We start from the raw sequence: 27,651 nt of genomic DNA, 5'->3' as shown, positions 1-27,651 counted from the left end.
TTTTACTGATGTTGCTAAAGAATACAACATTAAGCAGCATTATAACTCTAATCATAAGGAACAATATTCAGGCTTCGAAGGAAAATAAGAGAAGAAAAATTAAAAACAATGAAGAAAAACACTTCATAGTCAACAACAAGTATTTACATAATTCATGAAAACTAATGAATCAGTAGTAAGAGCAAGTTACGAAATAAGCTATTTGTTAGCAAAACGTTCAAAATCGTTCACGAATGGTTCGTTAATTAAAGAATGTATGATATATTTCATTATCAAGAAATACAGTGGTAGAGAGAATTAGCAAAATGGCAGATAACATTAGTTCACAACTACAGGATATATCTACAGAAGTCTTGTTCTTTTCAATTGCGATTGATGAAAGTACAGATATACGAGATGTTGCTCAAGTTGCTGTATTTTTCGTGGTTGCGATAATAACATGAGGATCACTGAAGAATTGTTGGAAGTTATCCCTCTTCTTGGAACTATGACTGGCAAAGATATTTTTGCTGCTGTGTGGAGCATTTTAGAAAAGTAAGCTTCCACTTGACAGACTTGTCTGTAACAACCAACAGTGCTAAATCAATGACAGGTGAAAATAGAGGATTTGTGTCAAAATTGATTAGAAAATTACAAGCTGAGTACCCACATAAACCAAAAACCATGGCTGTCCACTGCCTTATTCATCAACAAGTTCTGTGTTTAAAAATATTAAAAATGGATGATGTATTGAAAACAGTAACAAAAACAATGAACTTTATTCGAGCGAGAGCACTCAACCATCGGCAATTTATTTCTCTTCTTAAAGATTTAGAATTAGAGTTCAATTATCTCCCTCATTATACAGAAGTTTGATGGTTATCATGCCACAAATTTTTAAAAAGAGATTTTATATGCTTTTGGAGGAAATAACAGTTTTTCTTGAAATGAAAATGTATCAGTTATAAAAAATCCTTTGCGGATTAAGGATTTGGCATTTTTAATTGATATTACAAACCACCTCAATAATCTTAACATTTCATTGCAAGGTAAAAATAAGTTAATAACGAACATGTATGACGCAATAGCAAGTTTTGTACAAAAACAAACGTTTAAAAATCATTTAAAACTGACAATTTGACCCATTTTCCTACTTGTGAGCAGTTAAAAACAAAATCACTCTCTCACAATATTGTGACAAAATTGAGGAAATCAAAAATGAATTTGATAAGCATTTTAATGATTTTAAAGAGTTAGAAGATATGTTTTCTCTTTTTGTTGGACCTTTTTCATTTGAAATCAAAAAAGCTCCCACTTTGATTCAACTGGAATTAATTGATTTCCAAAATGATTCATTTTTGAAAGACAAATGTCGAGAAGTAGGAATTCCAAAAATACAGTCAGTCCTCGTATAGCACGATAGTTGTGTTCATAGAAACCCTCGTGCAATGCAAAATCGTGCAATATAAACAACAGGCCCTATGGGAAAAATAAGGTTAGGTCCAAATTTTGAACACACATTTGTAACCAAAACATTACCAAACACAATAAATAAAATACGTAAGTATTTTATTATGACTATTACGTAATAAAATATTGCTAATGCTTTTGCTTCTATCGTAAGCAAACTTGTTTTTTTGTTTGGTTTTTCTATCCAAACAGATGACAGCCGTTCCATCTCTTCCAATTCTTTGTGTCTTAATCTAATGGATTTTAATTACACTTTGAGTTGTTCCTGCTATGAAAGTTTTTATTTTCTCTGCATTCCTTGTAATTCTCGGCATTGCCTCATTTAGGTCTGTAGCACATGCAATATCACATGGTCTTTCATTTCGCTCAAAGCATTTCACAATTTCATATTTTTTCTCTATCAACAAAGGTGGACTGGCCATAAGCTTTGGTTGGTTTTTTTTTTTTTTTTTTTTAGGAGCATTAGCAACTAAGGCCATATTGCTCTGGGAATATGTGGTGGTCATTCACTGACCTTTCCGCATTCCCCATATTTGGTGGTGACGGGCTCTAACCCCGGTCTAATCAAGAAGTGTGTGCTACGCATTGCTGCTTCTTCACACCTGCTATGGAGGCACCTCCATAAGCCTTACCAGGGGAAACCCTGGTGGGCCAGAGGCTGCTGTGATTTTGGCCATAAACCATAGTACGAGGCCACTATAAATTTTCCCGGATAAGAATTTTTGACCCAGTCCACCTCTGTTTATCGATATTGCTTTTCTTTTTCTCCCTGAATCTGCAGTGTCTTCACCAGGACGCTTCCTTTTCACACCTTTTAAGTATTTTGCTAATTTTTATGGAATAAAGCACAATTACAAAACGAGGAGGCACCCTTGATACACATAAACAAAACTGTGCGGGTGTAGCAACTGAATAAACAACACTGTAAAGGCAGAGATACACTATTAACACCTCACATTTTACTAAAGCACATTTCTAGGGGTTACTACCATAAAACAATAAAAACAATTTCCAGTTGCGTTTCTGCTAGTGGAATCTGTTATAAACTGGTGGTAAACTTGATCTAATTGCATTTGCGATAATACCAATAGCAGGAATTTTATGTTATTATGGTGAAATGTGTTTTCCCCTTCACTGATATAAAAAACAAATACATTTTTTCAGAATCTTCTCTTCATTCCTATTGTGTTGCGTTCGGTTGGGGTGATTCTGTGTTCGACTGCCATTTCTTGTAAACACAAAGGCGAATCGTGCATAAGCGAATTCGGTTCGTGTTATATAAGATATCGTTCCCCTATTTATAAATCGTGTATGATTGAATTCGTGTAGTGTAAACACGTGTTATACGAGGACTGACTGTATATTCTTACTTGGGTGAAAAATACCCGGAAATTAAAAAGTTTGCTGCGCAAATTATGTGTTACTTTGGGAGTACATACTTATGCGAGCGATTATTTTCATGTATCAAATTAAATAAAACAGCATATAGATCAAGATTGACAGATAAACGGATCCGACATACTGAAAATTGTATGTTCCCAGTCTTTGACTCCTGATGTTGAAAAACTAGTAGGGGGTAAACGCTGGCAAGTTTCTGGGAAAACTAATTATTTTCATGAATATATTGAATATTTAATTTTTAAATAAAAAAATAATAATATAACAATTATATATACTAAAACCAAAGGAGCGCAAAGCAGCCAAAGTAACACATCTCTATTAGTTACAATTTATTAGGAAACGTTTCGGAAATTGTTATTGTTACAAAATCCATCTTCAGTCTTTGTAGCAATTTCCGAAACGTTTCCTAATAAATTGTAACTAATAGAGGTGTTACTTTGGCTGCCTTGCACTCCTTTGGTTACCAGTTCATCAACAACCACTTTACTCCCATTTCTTCACTATACATACTAAATTCTGAATTACTTGTATTCTGTAGATCTGAATAAAAATTTAAAATGTTAATTACATATGAGTTTTAATTATCCTGATTATGCTACTGAATCCTAAATCAGTATATAATATTTAAGAAAATTTTATGCGGCCTGCGTAAATCATACCATAACACAAAATGGCCCGCGACAGAAATGAGTTTGACGCACCTGATATATGTCATGGGGTCCCATGACATTATCAGCAGGATCTGCTACTATTTATATTTAAAAGCCAAATTTTGCTGCTCAGTGAATTACATTCCTACTTCAAACTAATACCCAGACCCCAAATATAGTCAGTTTTTGGCTTCTACAAGGTTAGGGATGATTCTGTACCATTCTTTCAAAATGGGCTTATTGATTCATTATATTTTAAAAATATAATTTTTAAATATAAATTATAAATATTTATTTATAAATACATATTTTTATATATATATATAAAATATTTATTTATATAAATAAAAATTTATATTTTAAAAATATAATGAATACTGAACATTACGTAAATTGATTGTGAGAAAGCTTTCTTTTTAGAAATTAAAAACTTTTTTTTTTTAGATACTGGAAAATAACTAAATGTCATACTCACAAATAACGGGTCAAATCCTCTATATCTACAAGCATTGAATCTTGTTCCATATGCAAATCATCCCTTTCTAACAAGAGGCGAACTAAATCCTCATTGAGACCTAAATGGAGATACAGTAAATAACAGAGTGATTATTTAAAATGGTGCAAAGTATTTTTACTAAGATATATTCAGCTATTCATTAACCGCAGAACATTTTGCTCATTTCTGCCATGGTGGGAACCAAGAGTTTGGTGTTTGGCTCCTTACTGAAATTATTAATAATACTGATGTAGGTATTTTCAGTTTGATGTCTAAGTCTGTGTATGACACAAAAGTGGGTAGGCAGTTAATGACATTAACTGTCTGTGGAATGAACCAAATTACTGTATAGCCAAAGATAGTTAAAATTAGCGAAAATTTTTTCAAAGGACTCCCTGCAACCTTCCCACAATTATCCGTTTCTCTCAACCCACAAAGAATTGTCTGTGACATCAGTAAAGAATCTTGTATCCATCTTAACAACTCCTTCCTCTATGACATGGTGAGAAAGTTCTCTTATAAGCTCTGCAGCGCTAATTAATAAAAATTAACAAGACCCTTATTATGTTATCCCTTTCATCATATCCAAGTAGAAGTTAAAAACATGAAATCAGATATGAAGTTTTCTGAGGAGTGCAGGCAGGCAGCCAGAGCATTTCATGGGGTATAGTCAATGATATACAGGAATTTTGCTAGTAGGGAAAAGGTGATTATCCCTTTGTATAAGGCAATGGTCAGGCCACACATTGAGTACTGCTTACAGGTTTGGAGGCCTCATTTTAGGAAGGATGTAGAGTTGCTTGAGCAAGTACAGAGAAGGGCAACAAGATTAGTGAGGGGAATGAAGGGGTCCTTCTTACCAAGGTGGGCTTAAATTCTGCAAATTGCAGTCTGGAGACTAGGCACCTGCAAGGTGATCTGACTGAGGTGTATAAAGCCTTGAATGTTTTGAGCAAGCTCAACGCCGAAGGATTCTTCCTCTTGCTCAGATTCCATACCTGAGGGGACATAAATTCAAATTGAGGAAAGAAAGACAGTTATAGAATAGATGTGTGATGCTATCTTTTGCAACCAAGTCTTCAAGTTGATTGATGCCATTAATTCCCATACAGATAAATGCGTTCCCGATACCCTAAGGACCAACAACTGCTTAGTAATTTCATCACTTTCCTTTTCACCAGGTGGGTATACCTAGGTCTGTTCCATCCATTCTTACTAGAGAAAGAATCCAAGTTTCATTTGGAATCAGAGCAGTCAAGTACCTGATGACCCATTCCTGGGTCTGACTCATTTGGGAGAGAATCACATGACAAATTGGATGCTTGAGTAGTTGCTGATTCCCCAAATTTAGCGAGGATTCAATGTCTAAAATCTGCCAATCATGGGACTAGGGAATTGCTAGTTTTTGGACAATAAATATTAACCAATCATGAAATGGCAAAATTCAAGTACAGATAATGAGAGAACACATCAACAGTGTAGCTGTCTAGTTTTTTGGTAATTTTTCTATGCAATTAACTTTAACTGTATTTTATTCTGTCTCATCAAGTCAGACTGACGAAGGTATTGAAAAAGTGCATTAAAAAAGTCATCTGCAAGGATAAATGGTGCACAATGATATTTGTAACATTCTAGGCCTATGATAGGGTACAAGCCAATGCATTTCAAATGAAAATTTAAACATGAGATAGACTTCTTTTAAATCTGTGTCCTCATTTGCTGAGTGATGAGCAGAAACAGAACCAACTTTCTGTGTTTAGAGACCTAAAAGCACAAGCAGGAAAGGAGAGAAACCACCTTTTGAAGGTTGAAACAAGGGTTGAAAGCAAGCTGGGTTTACAGTTATAATGCAGAAACAAAGCAGTCTTAGTGGAAAAGTCCATTATCTTCATATCCAAAAAAGGACAGATAGGTGAGATCCAATGTCAAGAGCATGCTGATTGTTTCTCTGACAAGGGAATTGTCCATCAGGAGTTCCTTCTAGGCCAAATTGAATCACCAGTTCTACAATGGCATCCTAGGCATTTGAGAAAGGATATCAGATGTGCAACAAAAAAAAAAAAAACCCGGCACACTCAGGATTGACATAGGCATTACGACAATGCCTAATGGATAAAACAGCTGAACTAATATGGCTTTGTCATGTTCAGCAGTTTTTAGCCAAGAACAGAAGGGAAGGTGTGGGAACCATTGCCATATTCTCCCAATCTGGCTTCCTATGACTTCTTCTTATTCCCAAAAACAAAAATTCAATTAAAAGGATGAAGATTCAAAGACATCATAGGGATTCATGCTGAATTGCAGAGAGTACTGAACAGCATCATGACACAGGAGTTCCAGAGATTAAGGTACAAACTTTGGAGGAGACTATTTTGAAGGTTAAATGCCAATACGTAGCTAAAATACAGTTGAATCAATTTTATTGCCCCAGCCACAAACGTTTCACTTGCACCTCATACACAAGACATAGCTACATATGAATGTAGCTAACAGAGAATTAATATATGCAATTAGCTAAGACAGAAGTAGACTTATATTGAGCAAATAAGAAGCCAATTATGTGTGCCATGAGCCAAAACAATGTGCAGAGCCTTGCATAAAAAAATGCAATAAAATCAATAAATGATATACATAAAATGTCAGTTATAGAGTAAACAGAATGGCATGCTATTAACAATTCAGTATACTGAAGAACATATTAGCTGCAGCTATCTGTTTCTGAAAAACAGAAATTATGAAGATTATTTATTGCTAGGCCTAAAGCTGGCCCCCAATGGCTGATAGGTATAAGAGTAAATTATACTATAATTGCAACATTTTAGCAGCTTACTGGCAGAATAATAGTTAGCTGAACAGATAAAAACTATACAAGTGTATAGAAAGTGTTGCACATGGAAGACTGCTGCACAAATTGGAGCAATTTGTTGCTATTGTTAAAGGGGTAGTTGGGTGAGAGAAGACAGAGTGGCAATCAATGGACACCGCTCTTCATGGACTAATGTTATTAGTTGAGTCCCCCAGGATTCAGTGTCGGGTCCATTGTTGTTTACTGTGTTTATTAATGATATTCACAATGGTATAACAGGCTTAATGTCCAAGTTTGCAAATGATACGAAGGTTGGCAGGGTTGTTAATGAGAGTATGCTGCTGCAACAGGATCTAGAAAAGTTGAGCAGATGGGCTGAGAGGCGGCAACTGAAGTTTTTAACAATGACAAATATAAAGAACTGCATATGGGAAGCAGTAACCCCAGAGTAACGTATCAACTGAATTACTTAATAAGTACAGGTCACTGTTGAAAAAAAGCCGTGAATTAGGGTTGAATTTGAAAGTGTCTGCAATTCTGCCCAGACACGATAGCAGGGAATATATGATGAGAGCCCTGTCGATCAATTCGGCCCTGGAAAGATTGTGCAAGGCTCAAGGGGGTAGAATTTTTTTCAGCCTGGTCTGTACTTGTTAACAGGAGAGACTGCTTCTACAGGGATGGGATACACTTAAATAGAAAGGGTGCAAGAATGTTTGCTGATGCTATCAAGGCAGTGTTAGGTGGGTCGGAAAACTGCTAGATTGGGGGGAATACAAGGACTAATAGATTAACAGTAGCCACTGGCAGAGATGAAAGTGATTCTTGCACTGCTTCTATTGGAATGAGCCGCAGCCTGGAAAATAAGATGCAGGATATTTCAGAGACTGCTGGGAATCATTGGGGTACAAGTAAACACATAGGTTGTGTTAGGGTAGCTAAGAAAAAGAACAGGTGCATGTATACTTGCATATACACCAATGCTAGGAGTTTAGTAAATAAATTTGATGAATTTGAGGTAGTGCTCAAAACATCAAAAGCAGATATTGTGGGGATTTCAGAGACATGGTGTCACACAAATATAAGGAATGCAGAACTGGAATTTGGGGAGTACAATGTCTACAGAAGGGATAGGAAGGGAGGAGGGGTTATGCTATTAGTTAAGAAATACATAAAATCCAAGGAAGTGAAGCCAGTCGACACTGCTGGACAGTGCAGTGTCGAGTCAGTTTGGTGTGACATAAGCATTGGGAGATCAAAATTGAGAGTAGGAGTGTGCTATAGGTCTGATGAGTATAATAAGAAATTGTACAGAGAAATAGAGTGGGCCAGTAAATTAGAGAGCCTTATAATGGGGGATTTTAATTTCCCAGATATTGACTGGAATTTGGGGGCTGGTCACTCACACACTAGCAAGGCTTTTGTGGATTTATTGGATGGTTGTTTTCTACATCAGCATGTTCAGGAGGCAACTAGAGGGAGTAATACTCTTGATTTGATTATCAGTAGTGATTCTTCATGCATTAAGAATCTGGAGGTAAATGAACCACTAGGTGGCAGTGATCACAGTGTGCTGAAGTGGGATTTACTGAAAGAGGTAACTACCATTAGGGGTAAAGGGAAGGGTTATTGCTTTCATATAGGCGACTACGATGGACTGAGACAGTATTTAAATTCTATACAGTGGGACCAACTGATGATGTTACCAACGGCAAATTCAAAATGGGAAGCATTCAAAGAACTTATCTTGGAAGCTACTAAGCTTTACATATCAACTAAGAAATATTGTTCAAGGTTTAGGCCTAAGTGGATGTCAGATGAACTAATGAGACATATGGCAGAGAAGAAAAATGCTTGGGATACATACAAATTAACACGTGACACAGAAGCCTACGATAGATATAAGTTGATCTGTAACCAAGTTACAAAGGAGGTTAGGCAGGTGAAGGCAGATTACGAGAAATCCTTGGCATGGGATGCAAAGAAAAACAGCAAAGAGTTCTTTACTTATGTAAACTCTAGAAGGAAGGGGATGAATCAGATTGGTCCACTTGATATTGATGAGTCAACTGTTGATGATCCTGCTCAGGTAGCTAACAAACTAAATGAATATTTTGCATCGATATTCACACATGAGGAGTTACTCAGCGAGGGGAATGCCAGAGGTGTATTCAACTCTGGCAGTAAGCTAGAGAATCTTGTGATAACTGAGAGTAAAGTGGAGGAGAAATTGTTGAAGATAAATACAAGAAAGGCATCTGGGGTGGATGGGATCTATCCAATTATATTAAAGGAGGCAGCAAAGGAAGTAAGCAAACCCTTAGCCATAATTATGAGAGCTTCCTTGGACTCAGAGGAAGTACCCATGGACTGGAGATGTGCAAATGTGACCCCAATTCACAAAGGAGGAGGATCAAAAGGCGACACAAATAATTATAAACCTGTTAGTTTAACTAATGTTCCCGGAAAATTAATGGAGGCACTGGTTAAAGAAGCACTGCAGGATCATCTAGACAAGACTTCAGTTATAGCTCAGACACAGCATGGTTTTGTTAAGGGGAAGTCTTGCCTTACCAATTTGATTGGATACTATGATGCAGTCACAAAAGAACTGGATGCAGGGAATAACTTTGATATTATATACTTGTATCTTAGAAAGGCTTTTGATACCGTTGCACATGGAAAACTGCTGCACAAATTGGAGCAGTGTGGCATTGGAGGCAAATTGCTGCTATGGGTAAAGGGGGTGGATGAGGGGGAGAAGACAGAGTGGTAATCAATGGACACTGCTCATCATGGACTAATGTTATTAGTGGAGTCCCTCAGGGTTCAGTATTGGGTCCATTATTGTTTTCTGTATTTATAAATGATATTGATGATGGTATATCAAGCTTAATGTCCAAGTTTGCAGATGATACGAAGGCTGGCAGGGTTGTCAAGGACACCACTGACACTATGCTACTGCAACAGGATCTGGAAAGGTTGAGCAGATGGGCTGAGAGGTGGCAAATGAAGTTTAACATTGACAAATGTAAAGTATTACATATGGGAAACAGCAACCCCAGAGCAATGTATCAACTCTGTGGTACTACACTGACAGTGGTAGAGAATGAAAGGGACCTGGGGGTGGTTGTGCAGGCAGATATGAAGTTTTCTGAGCAGTGCAGACGGGCTGCAAGGGTAGTTCATGGTGTATTGTCGATGATATATAGGAATTTTTCTAGCAGGGACAAGGAGGTGATTATTCCCTTGTATAAGGCAATGGTCAGGCCACACCTGGAGTACTGTATACAGGTCTGGAGGCCTCATTTCAAGAAGGATGTAGAGCTGCTGGAACAAGTACAGAGAAGGGCAACAAGATTAGTGAATGGAACAAAGGGGTGCTCTTACGAAGAAAGGCTTAAGTTTTGCAAATTACAGTGTCTGGAGACTAGGCACCAGCAAGGTGATCTGACAGAGGTATATAAAGCCTTGATTGGTTTGAGCATGCTCAATGCTGATGGGATTTTTCCTCTTGCTCAGAATAATCACCTCAGAGGGCATAAATTCAAATTGAGGAAAGACAGATGTAGGATAGATGTGAGGAAATTTGCCTTTAGCCAGTGGGTGGTTGGTTGGTTGGTTGGTTGAAGTTGATAGCCTGAATAAGTTTAAGGCTCAGCTGGACAGGCATTTCGATCGAACAGAGGGTTGAAGTGGAAGTGGTTATTTTTTATTTATTTATTTTTTTTTTTTTTTTTTGGCTGATGCTGCATAAGCTTGCTTTCTTGCATCAAATGCCTCTACTAATGCTAACTGTTTGTACTACACTGACAGTGGTAGAGAATGAAAAGGACTTGGGGATAATTGTGCAGGCTGATATGAAGTTTCCTGAGCAGTGCAAATGGTCTGCAAGAGTAGCTCATGGTGTCTTGTCAATGATATATAGGAATTTTTTTAACAGGGATAAGAAGGCGATTATCCTCTTGTACAAGGCAATGATATTGCCTTGTCAGGCCACACCTTGAGTACTGTATACAGGTCTTGAGGCCTCAGATTAGTGCAGTTCTGCTATTGAGATGATTGAGCAGAACTGCAATGTTTTCCCTCCCCTCTCTTTTACTGTATACGATAGTACAGGTCGACCATCACTAATCTGACCACCAGTAATCAGGTTCCACCGCTAATTCTGACATAATTTCCGCAAAAGTAATTTTCAAATTTCCCGGGTCGGAGCACCGACCTGCCACTACTGTTTTGGTGGCGTTGGTTGCAACATCAGTTGTCGGCGCAAACTCGTAAACACTGGCAAGCCATTCCCACTTGTTTTTCTGCATTTATTATTATTATAATAACCTGCTCACATTTAGCTCCAGCCATGGTTCCAATGCATAAAGGAAGTGCCTCTCGTGGTGTAAAGCGCAAACACCGTACATTGACCATAACAGATAAAGTTGAACTTCTGAGAAAACTTGACAGTGGTGTGTCTCGTGAGAAGTTTTGGTACGAGGTTAGCCTGTGTGGACGAAGCTCTTCAACGCTCTTGGAACAGAGAAGTTTTTCCCGATTTATTAGCTTAAATTGTCATATTAACTTATTTTCTAGAGTAGCTTTATATTCCTAGTTACGATACTTAGTTTAAAGTTTAACTTAGACAGAGATTTTGTAGGTATCGGTAACGGTATCAAATCCACGTGTTACAAATTGAACGAGAGGTCTTTTTTTTTTTTTTTTTTTTTTTAACCAAATTTAGTCGATTTATTAACCAATTGTTATATCAAATTATCTTCTATAAGTAGATTATAGACCTAGTCAGGATCCTTAGTTTATTCTAAATTGAGATAGCGAGATTTGGAAGCTAATCAATACTTACGAGTCCGTAGAAGTACCGTTCGTGAATTCCCGCCATTTTTACACGATAGCATAAGCTTAGTGTAGTATAGTGCATAATATAATATTGTCAATCAATTAATCAGTAAATCTATTAATCTTGATAAACTTTATTGTACTTTTAACACACACATATATATATATATATTATTCTTTTGTAATATGATAGTTCATGCCGTATTTTATTTATAATTAGTGGTTTTATTTAATTTAATTTCTTACTAGCTTTTTCTGTTGTCCCAGTAGCTGTTTTAGCAATGCATGGGTACAACCAGAGTACATATTATTATTCTTTTGTCTTATCTTTGTGGTTTATTCTTTTGTATTAATTTTGTTAATTACAGGTGTTTTTTACACATAGGTATTTTAGTAAATACATAACTGTTCTTTACGATAGCCTAATCTCGGTTATCTTAATTTACCATGGCCTATACATTTAGGATTTTTCAACTTGTTACGTATTGCTAAAGAAATTGTCATACAATTATTAATGAAAAACTATAGCAATAAGCAAATTATCAATACTACTTTATAATATTATATTAAACATTCTTATACATTTCAGTATTACATCACATGTACGTCAATCCCCTACTTCATCGGGGGCTTTGAGAGGATTGACAGTCCATTCGATGTAATGCATTTCTTACTTACCCGTTTCTGTTTGTATCTATCACAGCTTTGCTATTTTTTCAGTACTAAATTCTAATTTTTGAACCCTTGTTTATATTATTCCTAATTGTTATTAGTTAAATTCTTTTTTTATAATTAACCAAATTAATTTCCCATCATCTACCCAGCAACTGTGATAGAATACACAAAGCCCAACGGGTAAGTTTTTTAATAAAAATATTGCAATAACTTTACTCACTTGATGTGTTTAAGTGGAGGTCGTAGTGTCGAAAAAGGAAAGTTTCCCATCCTACTTGATGTGTTTCTGTGGAGGTCGTAGAGTCGAAATAAGGAAAAATTTCCTGGTTTTATGGATGGCCATCCCTATGGCGCTGTTTTTATGGCCCTGTCGCGTTAACGTTTCACATATGTGCAGATGGTGTGTTGGCCGAAGTCCCCGATATTAAGGCCAAGGTCTATTATTGTGTTTTGGTGGTTGGTTCAATGAATTTACTTTACTTAACTTAGTTGTGTATTTACATTATTTTTACATTTAATTTATGCCTTACCTCGGACAGTGCCGGTACCCGCTTTTCCAAGGCGTAAAAGCACTTGTTTGTCCTGAGGTAAAACTATATACATATATACAGCCTCTTACTATGGGAGGGGGGGGGGTTAATTTTGGCAATAGGTCGTAGTGCAGTCAGGCGACGAGCCTCGCCTGGGTGCAAAACCTAGTAAATAAGGGGTTACTCTTCTGAGTAATTACTATTATATTTTTAGTTGGCTTTTGATAAAAGTATATGGGTCTACATTGGGATGGTATTTTCTAACATTTGCGTATATGGCAGTTCTTACGTGATATCTACTGTATTTTTTGGGAATTTTGTTTCTATCCAGCGTTATAATGAGTTTTTTAATAGCTATTTTTCCACTATTCATATTGTTGCATATTTGCAATAGTCTGTTTGTCTGATTTCTTATAGTATTACCATGTATATGCTTTGCTATGTTACTTTCCCAGTGTGTGAGTTTTATTGTTTCGAAATTAAAATGATCTCTTTTATCATGGTGATGTGTATATATTTTGTCTGGGTGGATGGCTATTTCGCTGTCTAAGTAGACAGCTTTTTGGTTGTTATCCGGATTTGTACATTCAATTTTAAGGTCTGCTGGGTAATTGTTCTTTAATTATTAATTGTTTATAAACGTAGCAAAGAACAAATAGCATATACTATAGGAAAAGAGCATATACTATAAGAAATCAGACAAACAGACTATTGCAAATATGCAACAATATGAATAGTGGAAAAATAGCTATTAAAAAACTCATTATAACGCTGGATAGAAACAAAATTCCCAAAAAATACAGTAGATATCACGTAAGAACTGCCATATACGCAAATGTTAGAAAACACCATCCCAATGTAGACCCATATACTTTTATCAAAAGCCAACTAAAAATATAATAGTAATTACTCAGAAGAGTAACCCCTTATTTACTAGGTTTATTGCACCCAGGCGAGGCTCGTCGCCTGACTGCACTACGACCTATTGCCAAAATTAACCCCCCCCCTCCCATAGTAAGAGGCTGTATATATGTATATAGTTTTACCTCAGGACAAATAAGTGCTTTTACGCCTTGGAAAAGCGGTACCGGCACTGTCCGAGGTAAGGCATAAATTAAATGTAAAAATAATGTAAATACACAACTAAGTTAAGTAAAGTAAATTCATTGAACCAACCACCAAAACACAATAATAGACCTTGGCCTTAATATCGGGGACTTCGGCCAACACACCATCTGCACATATGTGAAACGTTAACGCGACAGGGCCATAAAAACAGCGCCATAGGGATGGCCATCCATAAAACCAGTTAAAAGTGGGAAATTTTTCCTTATTTCGACTCTACGACCTCCACAGAAACACATCAAGTAGGATGGGAAACTTTCCTTTTTCGACACTACGACCTCCACTTAAACACATCAAGTGAGTAAAGTTATTGCAATATTTTTATTAAAAAACTTACCCGTTGGGCTTTGTGTATTCTATCACAGTTGCTGGGTAGATGATGGGAAATTAATTTGGTTAATTATAAAAAAAGAATTTAACTAATAACAATTAGGAATAATATAAACAAGGGTTCAAAAATTAGAATTTAGTACTGAAAAAATAGCAAAGCTGTGATAGATACAAACAGAAACGGGTAAGTAAGAAATGCATTACATCGAATGGACTGTCAATCCTCTCAAAGCCCCCGATGAAGTAGGGGATTGACGTACATGTGATGTAATACTGAAATGTATAAGAATGTTTAATATAATATTATAAAGTAGTATTGATAATTTGCTTATTGCTATAGTTTTTCATTAATAATTGTATGACAATTTCTTTAGCAATACGTAACAAGTTGAAAAATCCTAAATGTATAGGCCATGGTAAATTAAGATAACCGAGATTAGGCTATCGTAAAGAACAGTTATGTATTTACTAAAATACCTATGTGTAAAAAACACCTGTAATTAACAAAATTAATACAAAAGAATAAACCACAAAGATAAGACAAAAGAATAATTATATATATATATAAATAACGACTTGGTCGTAACAAATAATTAATACATAACTATAGTGGTACATGTGATACGGAAGTTGTATAAAGGGAACTCGTAGAAAACACTAGATACCGAAAAAATAAATATAGCGTTATAACTGTTTTCGGATATAATTTAAGGAATTAATTTTGTTTTGAAATTTTATTGAATAAATCGGAATCATGACTCAGACCAGAGCAGCAAAGCAAAAGGCTCAAGCTAATGGGAGTGCTGTGGTTCGGGGGAGAACTAAGGGGGGCAGTTGCCCTCTGAATCACAGTCTTTTAAAATGCACTGTTTGCTTGATGTTTGCGGTTCAGTCGGGTACGGGACATGATACTGCCAAAGGGGGTTGTCTTTGTGTGTGCACGATGTAAGGAGTGCAAGGAAATCAGGCGACAACTCAGCATTGTTATGGGCCTTTATGAGAGCTTGAAGGACAGAGTGGATGCCCTCGAAGGAAATAAATTGAGGGGCCCATCAAGCTCTCAGCTGCCCACATCAACGCCAGAGCTTGCACTTGGTCATCAGGCAACACAGAGGCAGCCCCCTAGGCAGAATGCACTGGTCCCACAGGAATTAGTAGTTGTTGGTGACTATTGTCAGGGAAATGGGGAACATGCTTTGTAAAAAGGATAGGTGGAATAGGACCAGGGTATGTCTGCCAGGGGCAAAGGTTGATGATGTTGTAGAGCGGATATCATCTTTTAAGGGCACAAAAGGTGATATAGTTGTACACGTTGGCACTAATGATATTAAGAGTAGGAGACCAGCGAAATTATACTTAGCAAGTACATGTCACTGTTGAAAAAAAGCCGTGAATTAGGGTTGAATTTGAAAGTGTCTGCAATTGTGCCCAGACACGATAGGAGGGAGTATATGATGAGAGCCTTGTCGATCAATTCGGCCCTGGAGGGATTGTGCAAGGCTCAAGGGGTAGAATTTTTTTCAGCCTGGACTGTACTTGTTAACAGGAGAGATTGCTTCTACAGGGATGGGATACACTTAAATAGAAAGGGTGCAAGAATGTTTGCTGATGCTATCGAGGCAGTGTTAGGTGGGTCGGAAAACTGCTAGATTGAGGAGAATACAAGGACTAATAGATTAACAGTAGCCACTGGCAGAGGTGAAAGTGATTCTTGCACTGCTTCTATTGAATTGAGCAGAAGCCTGAAAAACAAGATGCAGGATATTTCAGAGACTGCTGGAACACATGGGTACTTGTAAATACAACCCATGTGTTTACAAGTAAACACATGTGTTGTGTTAGGGTAGCTAAGAATAGAAACAGGTGCATGTATACCTGCGTGTACACCAATGCTAGGAGTTTGGTAAATAAATTTGATGAATTTGAGGTATTGCTCAAAACATCAAAGGCAGATATTGTTGGGATATCAGAGACGTGGTGTCACACAGATATAAGGAATGCGCAACTGGAATTTGGGGAATACAATGTGTATAGAAAGGATAGACAGGACAGGAGGGGAGGAGGGGTTATGCTATTAGTTAAGAAACACAAAGTCCAAGGAAGTGAAGCCAGTCGACATCGATGGACAGGGCAGTGTCGAGTCAGTTTGGTGTGACATAAGCATAGGGAAATCAAAATTGAGAGTAGGAGTGTGCTATAGGCCTAATGACTCTGATGAGTATAACATGATATTGTACAGGGAAATAGAGTGGGCCAGTAAATCAGAGAGTCTTATAATGGGGGATTTTAATTTCCCAGATATTGACTGGAATTTGTGGATTGGTCACTCGCACACTAGCAAGGCTTTTGTGGATTTATTGGATGATTGTTTTCTACATCAGCATGTTCGTGAGGCAACAAGAGGGAGCAATACTCTTGATCTGATTATCAGTAGTGATTCTTCATGCATTAAGAATCTGCAGATAAATGAACCACTAAGTGGCAGTCATCACAGTGTGTTGAAGTGGGATTTACTCAAGGAGGTAACTACCATCAGAGGTAAAGGGAAGGGTTTTTGTTTTCGTAAAGGCGACTATGATGGTCTGAGACAGTATTTAAATTCTATACAGTGGGACCAACTGATGATGTTACCAACAGCAAACTCAAAATGGGAAGCATTCAAGGAACTAATCTTGGAGGCTACCAGGCTTTACATACCAACTAAGAAATATTGTTCAAGGTTTAGGCCTAAATGGTTGTCAGATGAACTAATGAGACATGTGGCAGAGAAGAAAAATGCATGGGATACATACAAATTAATGGGTGACATGGAAGCCTATGACAGATAAGTTTGTCTGTATCCAAGTCACAAACGAGATTAGGCAGGCAAAGGCAGACTATGAAAAATCCTTGGCAAAGGATGCAAAGAAAAACAGAAAAGAGTTCTTTACCTATTTAAATTCAAGAAGGAAAGGGATGAACCAGATTGATCCACTGGATATTGATGGTTCAACAGTTGAGGATCCTGCTCAGGTGGCTAACAATCTGAACGAGTATTTTGCATCTACATTCACGCATGAGGAGTTATTCAGGAAGGAGAATGATGTAGGTAAAGTAAACATTGGCAGTGAGCTGGATGATTTTGTAATAACTGAGAGGAAAGTGGAGGAGAGATTGTTGAGGATAAACATAAAAAAGGCACCTGGGGTGGATGGGATCTATCCAGTTATATTAAAGAAGGCAGCAAAGGAAGTAAGCAAACCCCTAGCCATAATTATGAGAGCTTCTTTGGACTCAGGGGAGGTACCCATAGACTGGAGATGTGCAAATGTAACCCCAATACACAAAGGAGGATCAAAGGCTGACAAGTAATTATAGACCTGTTAGTTTAACTTCTGTTCTAGGTAAATTAATGGAGGCACTGGTTAAAGAAGCACTGCAGGATCATCTAGATAAGAATTCAGTTATAGCTCAGATGCAGCATGGTTTTGTTAAGGGCAGGTCTTGCCTGACCAATTTGATTGGATACTATGATGTAGTCACAAAAGAACTGGATGCAGGGAATAACTTTGATATTATATATTTGGATCTTAGAAAGACTTTTGATACTGTTGCGCATGGAAGACTGCTGCCCAAATTGGAGCAGTGTGGCATTGGAGGCAAATTGCTGCTTTGGATAAGGGGATGGTTGAGTGGCAGAAGACAGAGTGGTAATCAATGGACACTGCTCAACGTGGACTAATGTTATTAGTGGAGTTCCTCAGGGTTCAGTGTTGGGTCCGTTGTTGTTTTCGGTGTTTATGAATGATATTGATGATGGGATATCAAGTTTAATGTCCAAGTTTGCAGATGATACAAAGGTTGGAAGGGTTGTTAAGGACACTACTGACACTATGCTGCTGAAACAGGATCTGGAAAGGTTGAACAGATGGGCTGAGAGGTGGCAAATGAAGTTTAACATTGACAAATGTAAAGTACTACATATGGGAAACAGTAACCCCAGAGCAACATATCAACTCTGCGGTACTACACTGACAGTGGTGGAGAATGAAAAGGACTTGGGGGTAATTGTGCAGGCAGATATGAAGTTCTCTGAGCAGTGCAGACGAGCTGCAAGAGTAGCTCATGGTGTGTTGTCAATGATATACAGGAATATTACTAGCAGGGATAAGGAGGTGATTATTCCCTTGTATAAGGCAATGGTAAGGCCACATCTTGCGTACTGTATACAGGTCTGGAGGCCTCATTTCAAGAAGGATGTAGAGCTGCTGGAACGGGTACAGAGAAGGACAACAAGATTAGTGAATGGAACAAAGGGTTGCTCTTACGAAGAAAGGCTTAAGTTTTGCAAATTACAGAGTCTGGAGACTAGGCACCGGCGAGGTGATCTGATAAGAGGTGTATAAGGTTTTGAATTGTTTGAGCATGCTCAATGCCAATGGGATTCTTCATCTTGCCCAAAATAACCACCTTGGAGGGCATAAATTCAAATTGAGGAAGGACGGATGTCGGATAGATGTGCGGAAATTTGCCTTTGGCCAGCGGGTGGTTGGTTGGTGGAACCGACTTCCGTCACTTGTTGAAGTTGATAGCCTAAACAAATTTAAGGCTCAACTGGACAGGTATTTCGACCGAACAGAGGGGTGAAATGGGAGTGGTGTGTTTTTTTTTTTTTTTGGCTGATGGTGAATAAGCTTGCTTTCTTGCATCATATGCCTCTACTAATGCTAAGTTTAACTCTGCTTAATTGTAAATTCTAGCAATTTCTCTCAGTTCCTCTTATTTTAGTAATTTTCTTTTGGCCATTCCTTTTTAGATTTTTTTTTTTTTATAACATACTTGTACAAACTTGCGGAAAAACAACAGAATATGCTGAACAATACAGCATGCTAATGAACTTTTCACAAAATCTCTAACAATACTGACAAACTTATTGCGACGTTTGAGAGTTCATTTTATCGCACTTAGTTTTATTGCAGTGCTCGCCACGCATGCAATAAACTAATCACAAACAACTTTCATATGTATGCCGTAATAGCGTCACATGGACAGAGAATTACTACTCTGTGGTCACATGTGTAGCCAACACTGCTTCTCAAGAAATAAAATAACCTACTGAGCTATGTCGGCCACATATATGCAACATAACTTTTTTTTTTTGAAACATTTGGATAATCACCACAAACGTTATGGAATACTACTGATTCATCAACCTGTTTTGACATTCGTGATATACGTCTCTTTGTTGCCGACCGGGCTAGCCGAGTGGGTAAAGTACCTGCCCGGCAACCCAAAGGTTGCGGGTTCGATTCCCGCCTCGGGCTTGGATCAAAGTACTGCAAAAACCTTGGGAGGTGCAATATGGCCACAGAAGCCGATGCGCCAACAACTACCAAATCAAAAAAAAAAAAAAAAAATCTCTTTGTTCGTCTCTCATTGGTCTTTTGTAATTATGATTGAAAAAGAGAAGCAGCCTTCATTAATTCACTGACAAGGGGAGGGTGGTATCCTGTCTCTTGTTTCTAGACTATTGATAATGCATGTTACAAGTTGCTACCTGTACAGTTATTTGTTTTTCAAATAAATCTTTAACGATACTAGATTTTATAACCTTCTTATGTTCTTTTATTGCTATCTGATCGTGTCAGTGGAATTATTCTTGCAGGAATGGAATCCTTTATCCCACACTCCACTTTAAAATCTTGTCCTTCTAAACCTTGGTTTTCCAATAAATGTGCTAAGGCTGTTCAAGAGAAGAATGTTGCATATCGTAATTGGCTTGTTTCTAATTCTTCAGTTTCATTTTCTGCCTCCACCAAAGCTCGCAACAATTGTAAAGCAGTTATTAATCAGTCCAAACTTAAGTTTGAACAGGCTGATAGTAGAAAACTTGCTTCTTGCCCTAATGGTAGCCGAGCATTCTGGTCTCTTGCCAAAGCTATTGGCCGCAACTTTTGCCCATCTCTGCTCCAACCTCTGTCCAAACCAGATGGTTATGTTGTCACTTCAGCGAAGGATAAAGCTGACCTGTTAGCATCCCATTTTTCTTCTAGCTCATGTATTAATGATCTTGGTAAAAACACCTCCCATCATTCCCAACAGGCTCCATTCAATGCCTCCTGTAGTCTTCCGTGAAAAGGATATCAGAAGGATTTTGATGAATCTTGATGCTAAGAAAGCTCCAAGTCCTGATGGTATTTCTCCACTTGTTCTCAAAACCTGTGCTCCTGAACTTACTCCTATTCTTTGCCGCCTTTTTTCACTTTCTTATTCCAAAGGTGTTTTTCCTTCTGCTTGGAAATTTGCTCATATCCAGACAGTTCCTAAAAAGGGTGACAAATCCCTCCCGTCCAATTATCATCCCATTGCAATTACTTCTCCTCTTTCTAAAGTAATGGAGAAATCAATTAACCGCCAACTCTTAAACTACCTAGAAACCTTCCGTCTGATCAACGATCGCCAGTATGGATTCTGTCAGTGTCGATCCACTGATGATATTCTGGCTTATGTTACCCATTTATGGACTAATTCAATGGAAAGGTTCGGTGAAACACAAATAGTTGCTCTTGACATCTCAAAGGCTTTTGATCGTGTTTGGCATAAAGGTCTTCTAAACAAGCTTCCATCTTATGGTTTGCCAACTGTTTTTAGTAATTGGTTATCCAGTTTTCTCTCTGATCGCTCACTGAGGGTGATGGTAGATGGCTCTGTTTTCTGACTTCTCCACTAATGCCGGTGTCCCCCAAGGTTCAGTTCTTTCCCCCACTCTTTTCTTCTTGTATATTAATGACCTTCTTCCATTGACTTGAAATCCTATCCATAGTTTTGCCAATGATAGCACATTGCATTCCACTTTCCATTTTGAGAAACCTTGTCCTGCTCAATCAGCTTGAACTTCTCGAAAATCTGCTATCAGTTCCTTAAATGCCGATCTTCAGGTAATTCTCCAGTGGGGCAAAGACAACTTAGTTGATTTCAACCCTTCTAAAACTCAGTCTTGTCTTATATCTCGCAAAAAGGATTCTTCTGCTCCTATGCTTATCTTTAGTGACACTCCGATTTCTAGGCAAAATGATATATCTCTTTTGGGGATTACCCTGACTTCTAATCTCTCTTGGCACAAGCACATTACAAATATTGCTTCCTCTGCATCTAAAAAACTTGGTTTTTATCTTTCGCTCTCGGCGTTACTTTTCTTCCAAACAGCTGCTCACTCTCTATAAATCGCTAATCCGCCCTGCCATGGAACATTGTTCCCACATCTGGGGTCGCACCCCCCAAACCTCTCTCAGGCTTCTTGATTCCATTCAGAAGAGGGCAGTTAGGTTAATTAATGATTCATCTCTAACAGAATCTCTCCACTCGCTTTCTCATAGACGTACTGTTTCTGCTGCATGCCTCTTCTACAGATACTTCCATGGGCACTGTTCTTCTGAATTGGCTTTTTTAATTCCCGCTCTCTCTTTCAAAACAGTCCGAACACGTGCCGCCACCAGCCAACATCCATTTACTGTCCAACTTCAAACCCACAGAACCAACTTTTCATCTTCCTCATTTATTCATTCAACTGCCGTTTTCTGGAATAACCTTCCTTCATACGTATTTCCTGAAAATTACAATTTACAGAAGTTCAAGTCCAATGTCAACAAATATCTTCTTTCGTCTTCTCAACCTCCAACCCAAGCACGGTACTAAGTACTGTAGGTTCTAATAGCTCTCGTGTTTGGGGTTCACATAAAAAAAAAATCTGAAAAGTGAGGGACTTTTTTTTCAGTGGCATTGTGGTTTGCTTTTTTTATATGGCTATATGAAAAATTCCAGCTGTTGTTTATTACAGCCTTATTTGTTAATAAAATGGAAAGAAATTAAAAAAAATTCCTATTTTAATATATTTTTTATTTTTTTTTGCAAAAGAAAGAATGAGGAAAAACTACATTACAAAAGCAAGATGGAGAAGGGACTGAAACGAGCCAAATATGATTCTCTGTAATAAACCAGAAAGTTGCCAGCTTTGCCTGTTTAAGTTATGTTACATTTATCTCAAAACTAATATAAATTAATAGAAAGTAAAAGTGAGAAAAATTGCAGTACCACACTGGCATGCAGAGCCTTTGCAGTATCACATATAGATATAATTTAAGATCTAATAGATGCATAATACACTAACCATGTTAGAGCATAGTTTACTGAGCAATGCAAGAATTTATTAATTTAATAAGTCACAATGGCAGCATAAGTGATGAGAACAAGTAGCAGGTGTTGAAATATTATGGCGAAGTTCCTCGACACAAATTCTACAACAATTTGAACTCTTAAGATTGCTTTTATAAGTGTAGTCTTAAACTATTTTATTAGTTTAAGGTTAAACTTATAAATGCTAATTTGTTTAATGTAATAAATATAAATTATATAAACACCTAAATCAATAAAACAATTTATTGATTTAGATGTATATCATACATACATTGCCTAATTTTGTTTCTGTGATGTACATAGAGTACTCAAATGAAGTGATTAGCTTGATTCAGAGACACAAACTTTGCATGTTAACACTAAAAGGGAAGGGATGAATCACATTAAATATGAATGGCTTAACTACTGATCATCTTGTACAGGTTGCTGATAAACTGAATAAATATTTTGTACCTACGTTCATACTTCAGTTTTTAAGAATGGGAATATCAGAAGTATACCTAATTCTAATTGGAAATTAAAGAATCTTATGATAATTGAAAGGAAAAGCTGGAAGATATTGTTGAAACAAAGTAAATAAGGCACTTGGAGATGATGGAAGCTATCCAATTATATTAAAGAGGTAAGCAAACCTAAAAACACAACTAGGACACATCCTAGTTGTAGGTAAATTATCCACAGGTCTGAAGACTGAGTAATTGTGCAGCCAGATATGAAGTTCTCTGAGCAGTGCAGATGGGCTGCCAGAGCAGATAATGGGGTGTTGTCAAAAATAGAATGGAATTTTGCTAGCAGAGACAAGGAGGTGATTATCCTTTTGTATAATGCAATGGTCAGGCCACACTTGAGTACTGCGTACAGGTCTGGAGGCCTCATTTTAGGAAGGATGTAGAGTTGCTAAAATGAGTAAAGAGAAAGGCAATAAAATTGGTGAGAGGAACAAAGGGACTGTGCTTATGAAGAAAGGCTTAAGTTCTGCAAGTTGCAGCATCTGGAGACTAGGCACCTGCAAGCTGATATGATAGGTGTATAAGGACTTGAATGGTTAAAGCAGGCTCAATACTGACGAGATTCCTCCCTCTTGCTCATATCGCAAACCTGAGGGCTTATAGATTCAAATTGAGGAAAGGCAATTATGGAACAGATGTGCAGAAGTTTGCCTTTAGCCAGCAAGTAGTTGATTGCTGGAAGAGACTTTGATCGTTGTGGAAGTTGATGGCTTAAATAAATTTAAGGCTGAACTACACAAACATTTGGAATGACGGGATGGGTGAAATGCCAAGGGCTTTTTTTTTTTTTTTTTTTTATTATTTTGGCTAATGCTGTATAAGCTTGCTTTCTTGCATCATATGCCTCAACTAATGCTAATATGAAATAGCATGTTGACTTTTGAGAATATCCATTCTTAAATCTGTTGATAATCTCTTCTAATGCCACATCATTCAACACTCATGAATTTCTCTGATCAGTGTAAACAGACTGGCAGAGCAGCTCATGAGATTCTGTCAATGATATACAGTACTTTGCCAGCAGGGGGAAAAAAGTGATTAATCCACTTTATACAGCAGTGGACACGTGGAAAGGACACACGTGAAAACTATGGATAGATCTGATGGAAAGGGTGCAACAAGGTCAGTTAGCGACATAAAAGGATATTCTTACCAAGAATTACTGGGTTCTATAAACTGCAGCTGCTAGAAACAAGGCATCTACATGATGACCTAACTGAAGTGTATAAGGGTTTAAAAGGGATAAGTAAACTTTAATGCTAATGTTATCATTACTCTTTCAAATGGCACAAATTTAAATTAAAAAATGAATTTGTAGAAGTGCAGAAATTTTTATTTAATCAAAATCAATTTCTAGAATAAAACTTTCACCTGTTCTTGTGGAAGTAGATAGTTTGAATAAAGTTAAAGATAGTTTAGACAAATTATGGGTTTTTTCCCCTTCTAGTGCTACATAAGCTTTGCTTCCTTGCATCATGATGGAAAGGTTTATTTAGTATAATATACTAAATACAGTATATTGTACTCTAAAACTGTATCTAGTATAACTCAGATGCCACTGTTAATCAAATAAAATCATCCCCACGTTAGATAAGAAAGGTTTTATTGTATATATTTCATGGAACTTTAATGATATTTAAAAAAAAAAAATAAATAAAATACAGGTGACTCCGCTTAACACTGATAATTCGTTCTGGAAAAACAGAGCGCTAAGTGAATCCGTGCTAAGTGAGCGCCGCATTCCCGTAAGTTAACATATGTATTTGTGAGTTGCGGTCGGTGCCATAGGATATTTCCTAATCAATAATAAACGGTAGTGAAAAGATTCACAAATGTCGGTCAAAATATTTAATATTCAAATATTTGTACATGTAAAATATTCTGCATTACATACGTATATAATTATGTGGTAGCTACTTGCGTATCAAAATTAAACTTAAAATCATGAATTTAATTGATTTAATTTATGAATTTAATCATGAAAAATGTGTTGATTTTGGGTTGAACTTAGGCCCTCTTCCAAATAATCTAAAAGGGTTATTAATTTTAGATCACCTGCAGCGTTACCACCCAACAATAAAGTCAACTGATCCTTCACCACTTTGAAACCTGGCATGTTTTTTTCTTCTTTCAATATGAAACTTCTTTTAGGCATTCATTTCCACAAAATGTCCTGCTTCATCTATGTTAAAAACTTGTTGAGAAGTATAACACATAATACCCCTCTTCAATAATTTAAAGTTCTTTTCTGAAAGTTTCGGCTCCTTGATCTGCACTTGCGACTTCTCCCTGGATTTTAAGTCTATTTAACCAGCCCTTACCAGTTTTAAATGGTTCCGCATTTTTTTTTTTTTTAAGCAAGTTTTCTTCAGATCATCAATATTGGCTAATCTCTTTATAATATTTAACTGAACTGAATTCTGCATTGGATATTATCTTCAATAACATTATTTAAAATCTTTCTATTTCAATCCTAATAGCCGGCATAGCCCTAGTTGCTTGCAGTGGAACAGCTATCTTTCCCACTGCCAAAATTAATTCTTTATTTTTTTATAATTGTTCTTACAGTTAAACTTGCAAAGTCCTAAATTATGGCACACATCCGCTTGTCATTGACCGGAATCGATTCGCTTCAAAACGTCTAATTTAATTTTCAAATTTAGTCTTTTTCTTACATTTATAGTCTTCGTACTGCACCCAGGCATTGCTTTTTCATTCTTATCGGCCATTATTAACTCTTTGAAAATGTAACTGCATTGGTTGCATTAATTATGATACAATGTTCAAGTAAACTGTCCATTACACACAATGTCTAATACTGTACTGAGTGAGACAAGACTTCGGATAAATGCGTATAACGCAAATATTACAAGCAATATACTTGATCATTTTTTAAAACTTTGATCTCTGAACTAAGTAACAAGACACTGTACTGCAATTAAATTATTGTGCGAGAAAATTTCACAGAGTGTGGGAAAATCTCTCATGTCAGCATGGGAAGCATTTTAATGCAGTTTTGCTATTCATTTTAAAGCTATCGACTCCATCAAATGAAATGATTTCGCTAAATACACCAAAAATGCAATCTGTAAAAGAGCGTTATAGTGATCTGTGACAGCGTTATAGTCAGATACGGGTTATAATATAAGAACAGCATTATAGTGAATCAGCATAAAGAGAACTGTGTTATAACGGGGGGGCCTGCTGTATTATTATTATAAAATACCATACAGGGTATGTCAAAATTATGTTAACATTTATACGGAAAAAAAAAAAAAAAAAAAAATTGTATATGTGGAATATTATTACCTTTTCCATATAAGTGTTAACATAATTTTAACATACTCTGTACATCTATTAAAAGTTCAGTATATAAAAAAATTTAAATTGTCTCCACCCCCAACACCACTCAAAAAAAAGCTCCTTTTTTGGGTGGATGGATATTCTAATATAAGTCATTTATTAATTAAGTTATTTAATTCACAGTATATGGTATGATGTCTTTAAATTTATAGACTAGTTTATGTAAAAACAGATGGCATCATTCTAATCACAGTTTTACTTACCCGATACTGGTAAGCAGAACTTCTTTTAATATTATATGAAAAGCTGAATATCACTGTTAGTAAGTCAGCTATTACAGAAATCTTCAAAATTAAACGTGTAGCATTAGTTGTAGGTTCAGAACTTAACTCCTCCCCAACAGATGGGAATAACAATGGACAGAGATACCATATATCGAAATTTTGAAATGAAACATAATTAACATCTTAAAAATACACAATGAAAATAAACTTACTTTCTATTTGTGAGTGAAGATCATTAACAATTACTTGTAGCTGTGCAACATTCATGTCAGTCATTACTTGTCTGCTAAGTCTGTTACGACCATCAGGAAAAGGAAGACCTACCTGATTAAAAAAAAAAAATTAGTACTGAATATGTTGATACCATTCAGAAATTTAGGTAATAAATATCTTCAAAAGGAGATGCATAAGAATTTTATTCTTAATCTGTCCACACAACTAATAAAGGCTTTCTGTAAATATCATGAAAAAATATTTTTATAATTATATAAGAGTAATGTTAAGGAAACCAGCCATAAAAACAGTTAACATGTTCAGTGCCTTAACACATGTGTAAAATGGCACACTGAGTGCTGTGCCCCAAGTGGTGTGCTGTAACATATACAAGTGGTTAACCAAAGGATGGCGTAAACGTAAAAGGCATGTGAAATTATCAACTACTCAGTATTGGCACACTGACTGAATGCTTTGCAGTAATGATTGGCATTTGTTTATAGACTTGTCACACAACTTTATTTGTTTTATTGCATAAGTTTATGTACACGAATAAACTTTTTATAAAATTTTAAGATTTGGTCTGATTGACAGCTCGGGACAAAAGTTTGTTTTTAAGCAGTGAATTCCAAAATTGTAATTTTCAACCATTATGTATGAATTTTCAGAATGCTGAGGATGTCAGAATGTTGCTGGTTTTTTCTTTTTAGCATTCCAAAAATGACACACTGAAGGAGCTCTCTCAACATTTAGGTGGCAGCAAAGTCTTAAAAGTAGTAATAATAGTAAGACTGGAAATTTTATTTCTGAAATTATAAAACTTATGCATATAGCACAAACAAAATTAATGACATACCAATTAT

The 27,651-nt window shown here is 36.6% G+C and overlaps 1 protein-coding gene across 2 annotated transcripts in view; it reads right to left on the bottom strand.

The window, feature by feature from the left end:
* The window catches only part of LOC150091079 (uncharacterized), a 628,940-nt gene that overhangs the window by 8,290 nt on the left and 592,999 nt on the right, over window positions 1-27,651 (bottom strand). For both annotated transcript variants that reach the window (XM_090374068.1, XM_090374078.1), the window contains 2 exons: window positions 26,788-26,899; window positions 3,976-4,075 (listed from right to left, as the gene is read on the bottom strand). In XM_090374068.1, coding sequence (XP_090230194.1) covers window positions 3,976-4,075; window positions 26,788-26,899 — 212 coding nt within the window. The remainder of the gene's footprint in view (window positions 1-3,975; window positions 4,076-26,787; window positions 26,900-27,651) is intronic.

This window comes from Mastigoproctus giganteus, chromosome 1 (genome assembly GCF_048544385.1).
Source record: "Mastigoproctus giganteus isolate SK-2022 chromosome 1, ASM4854438v1, whole genome shotgun sequence".
NCBI classification, from domain to species: domain Eukaryota; kingdom Metazoa; phylum Arthropoda; class Arachnida; order Uropygi; family Thelyphonidae; genus Mastigoproctus; species Mastigoproctus giganteus.
This window is presented reverse-complemented; position numbering and strand designations above follow the sequence as displayed.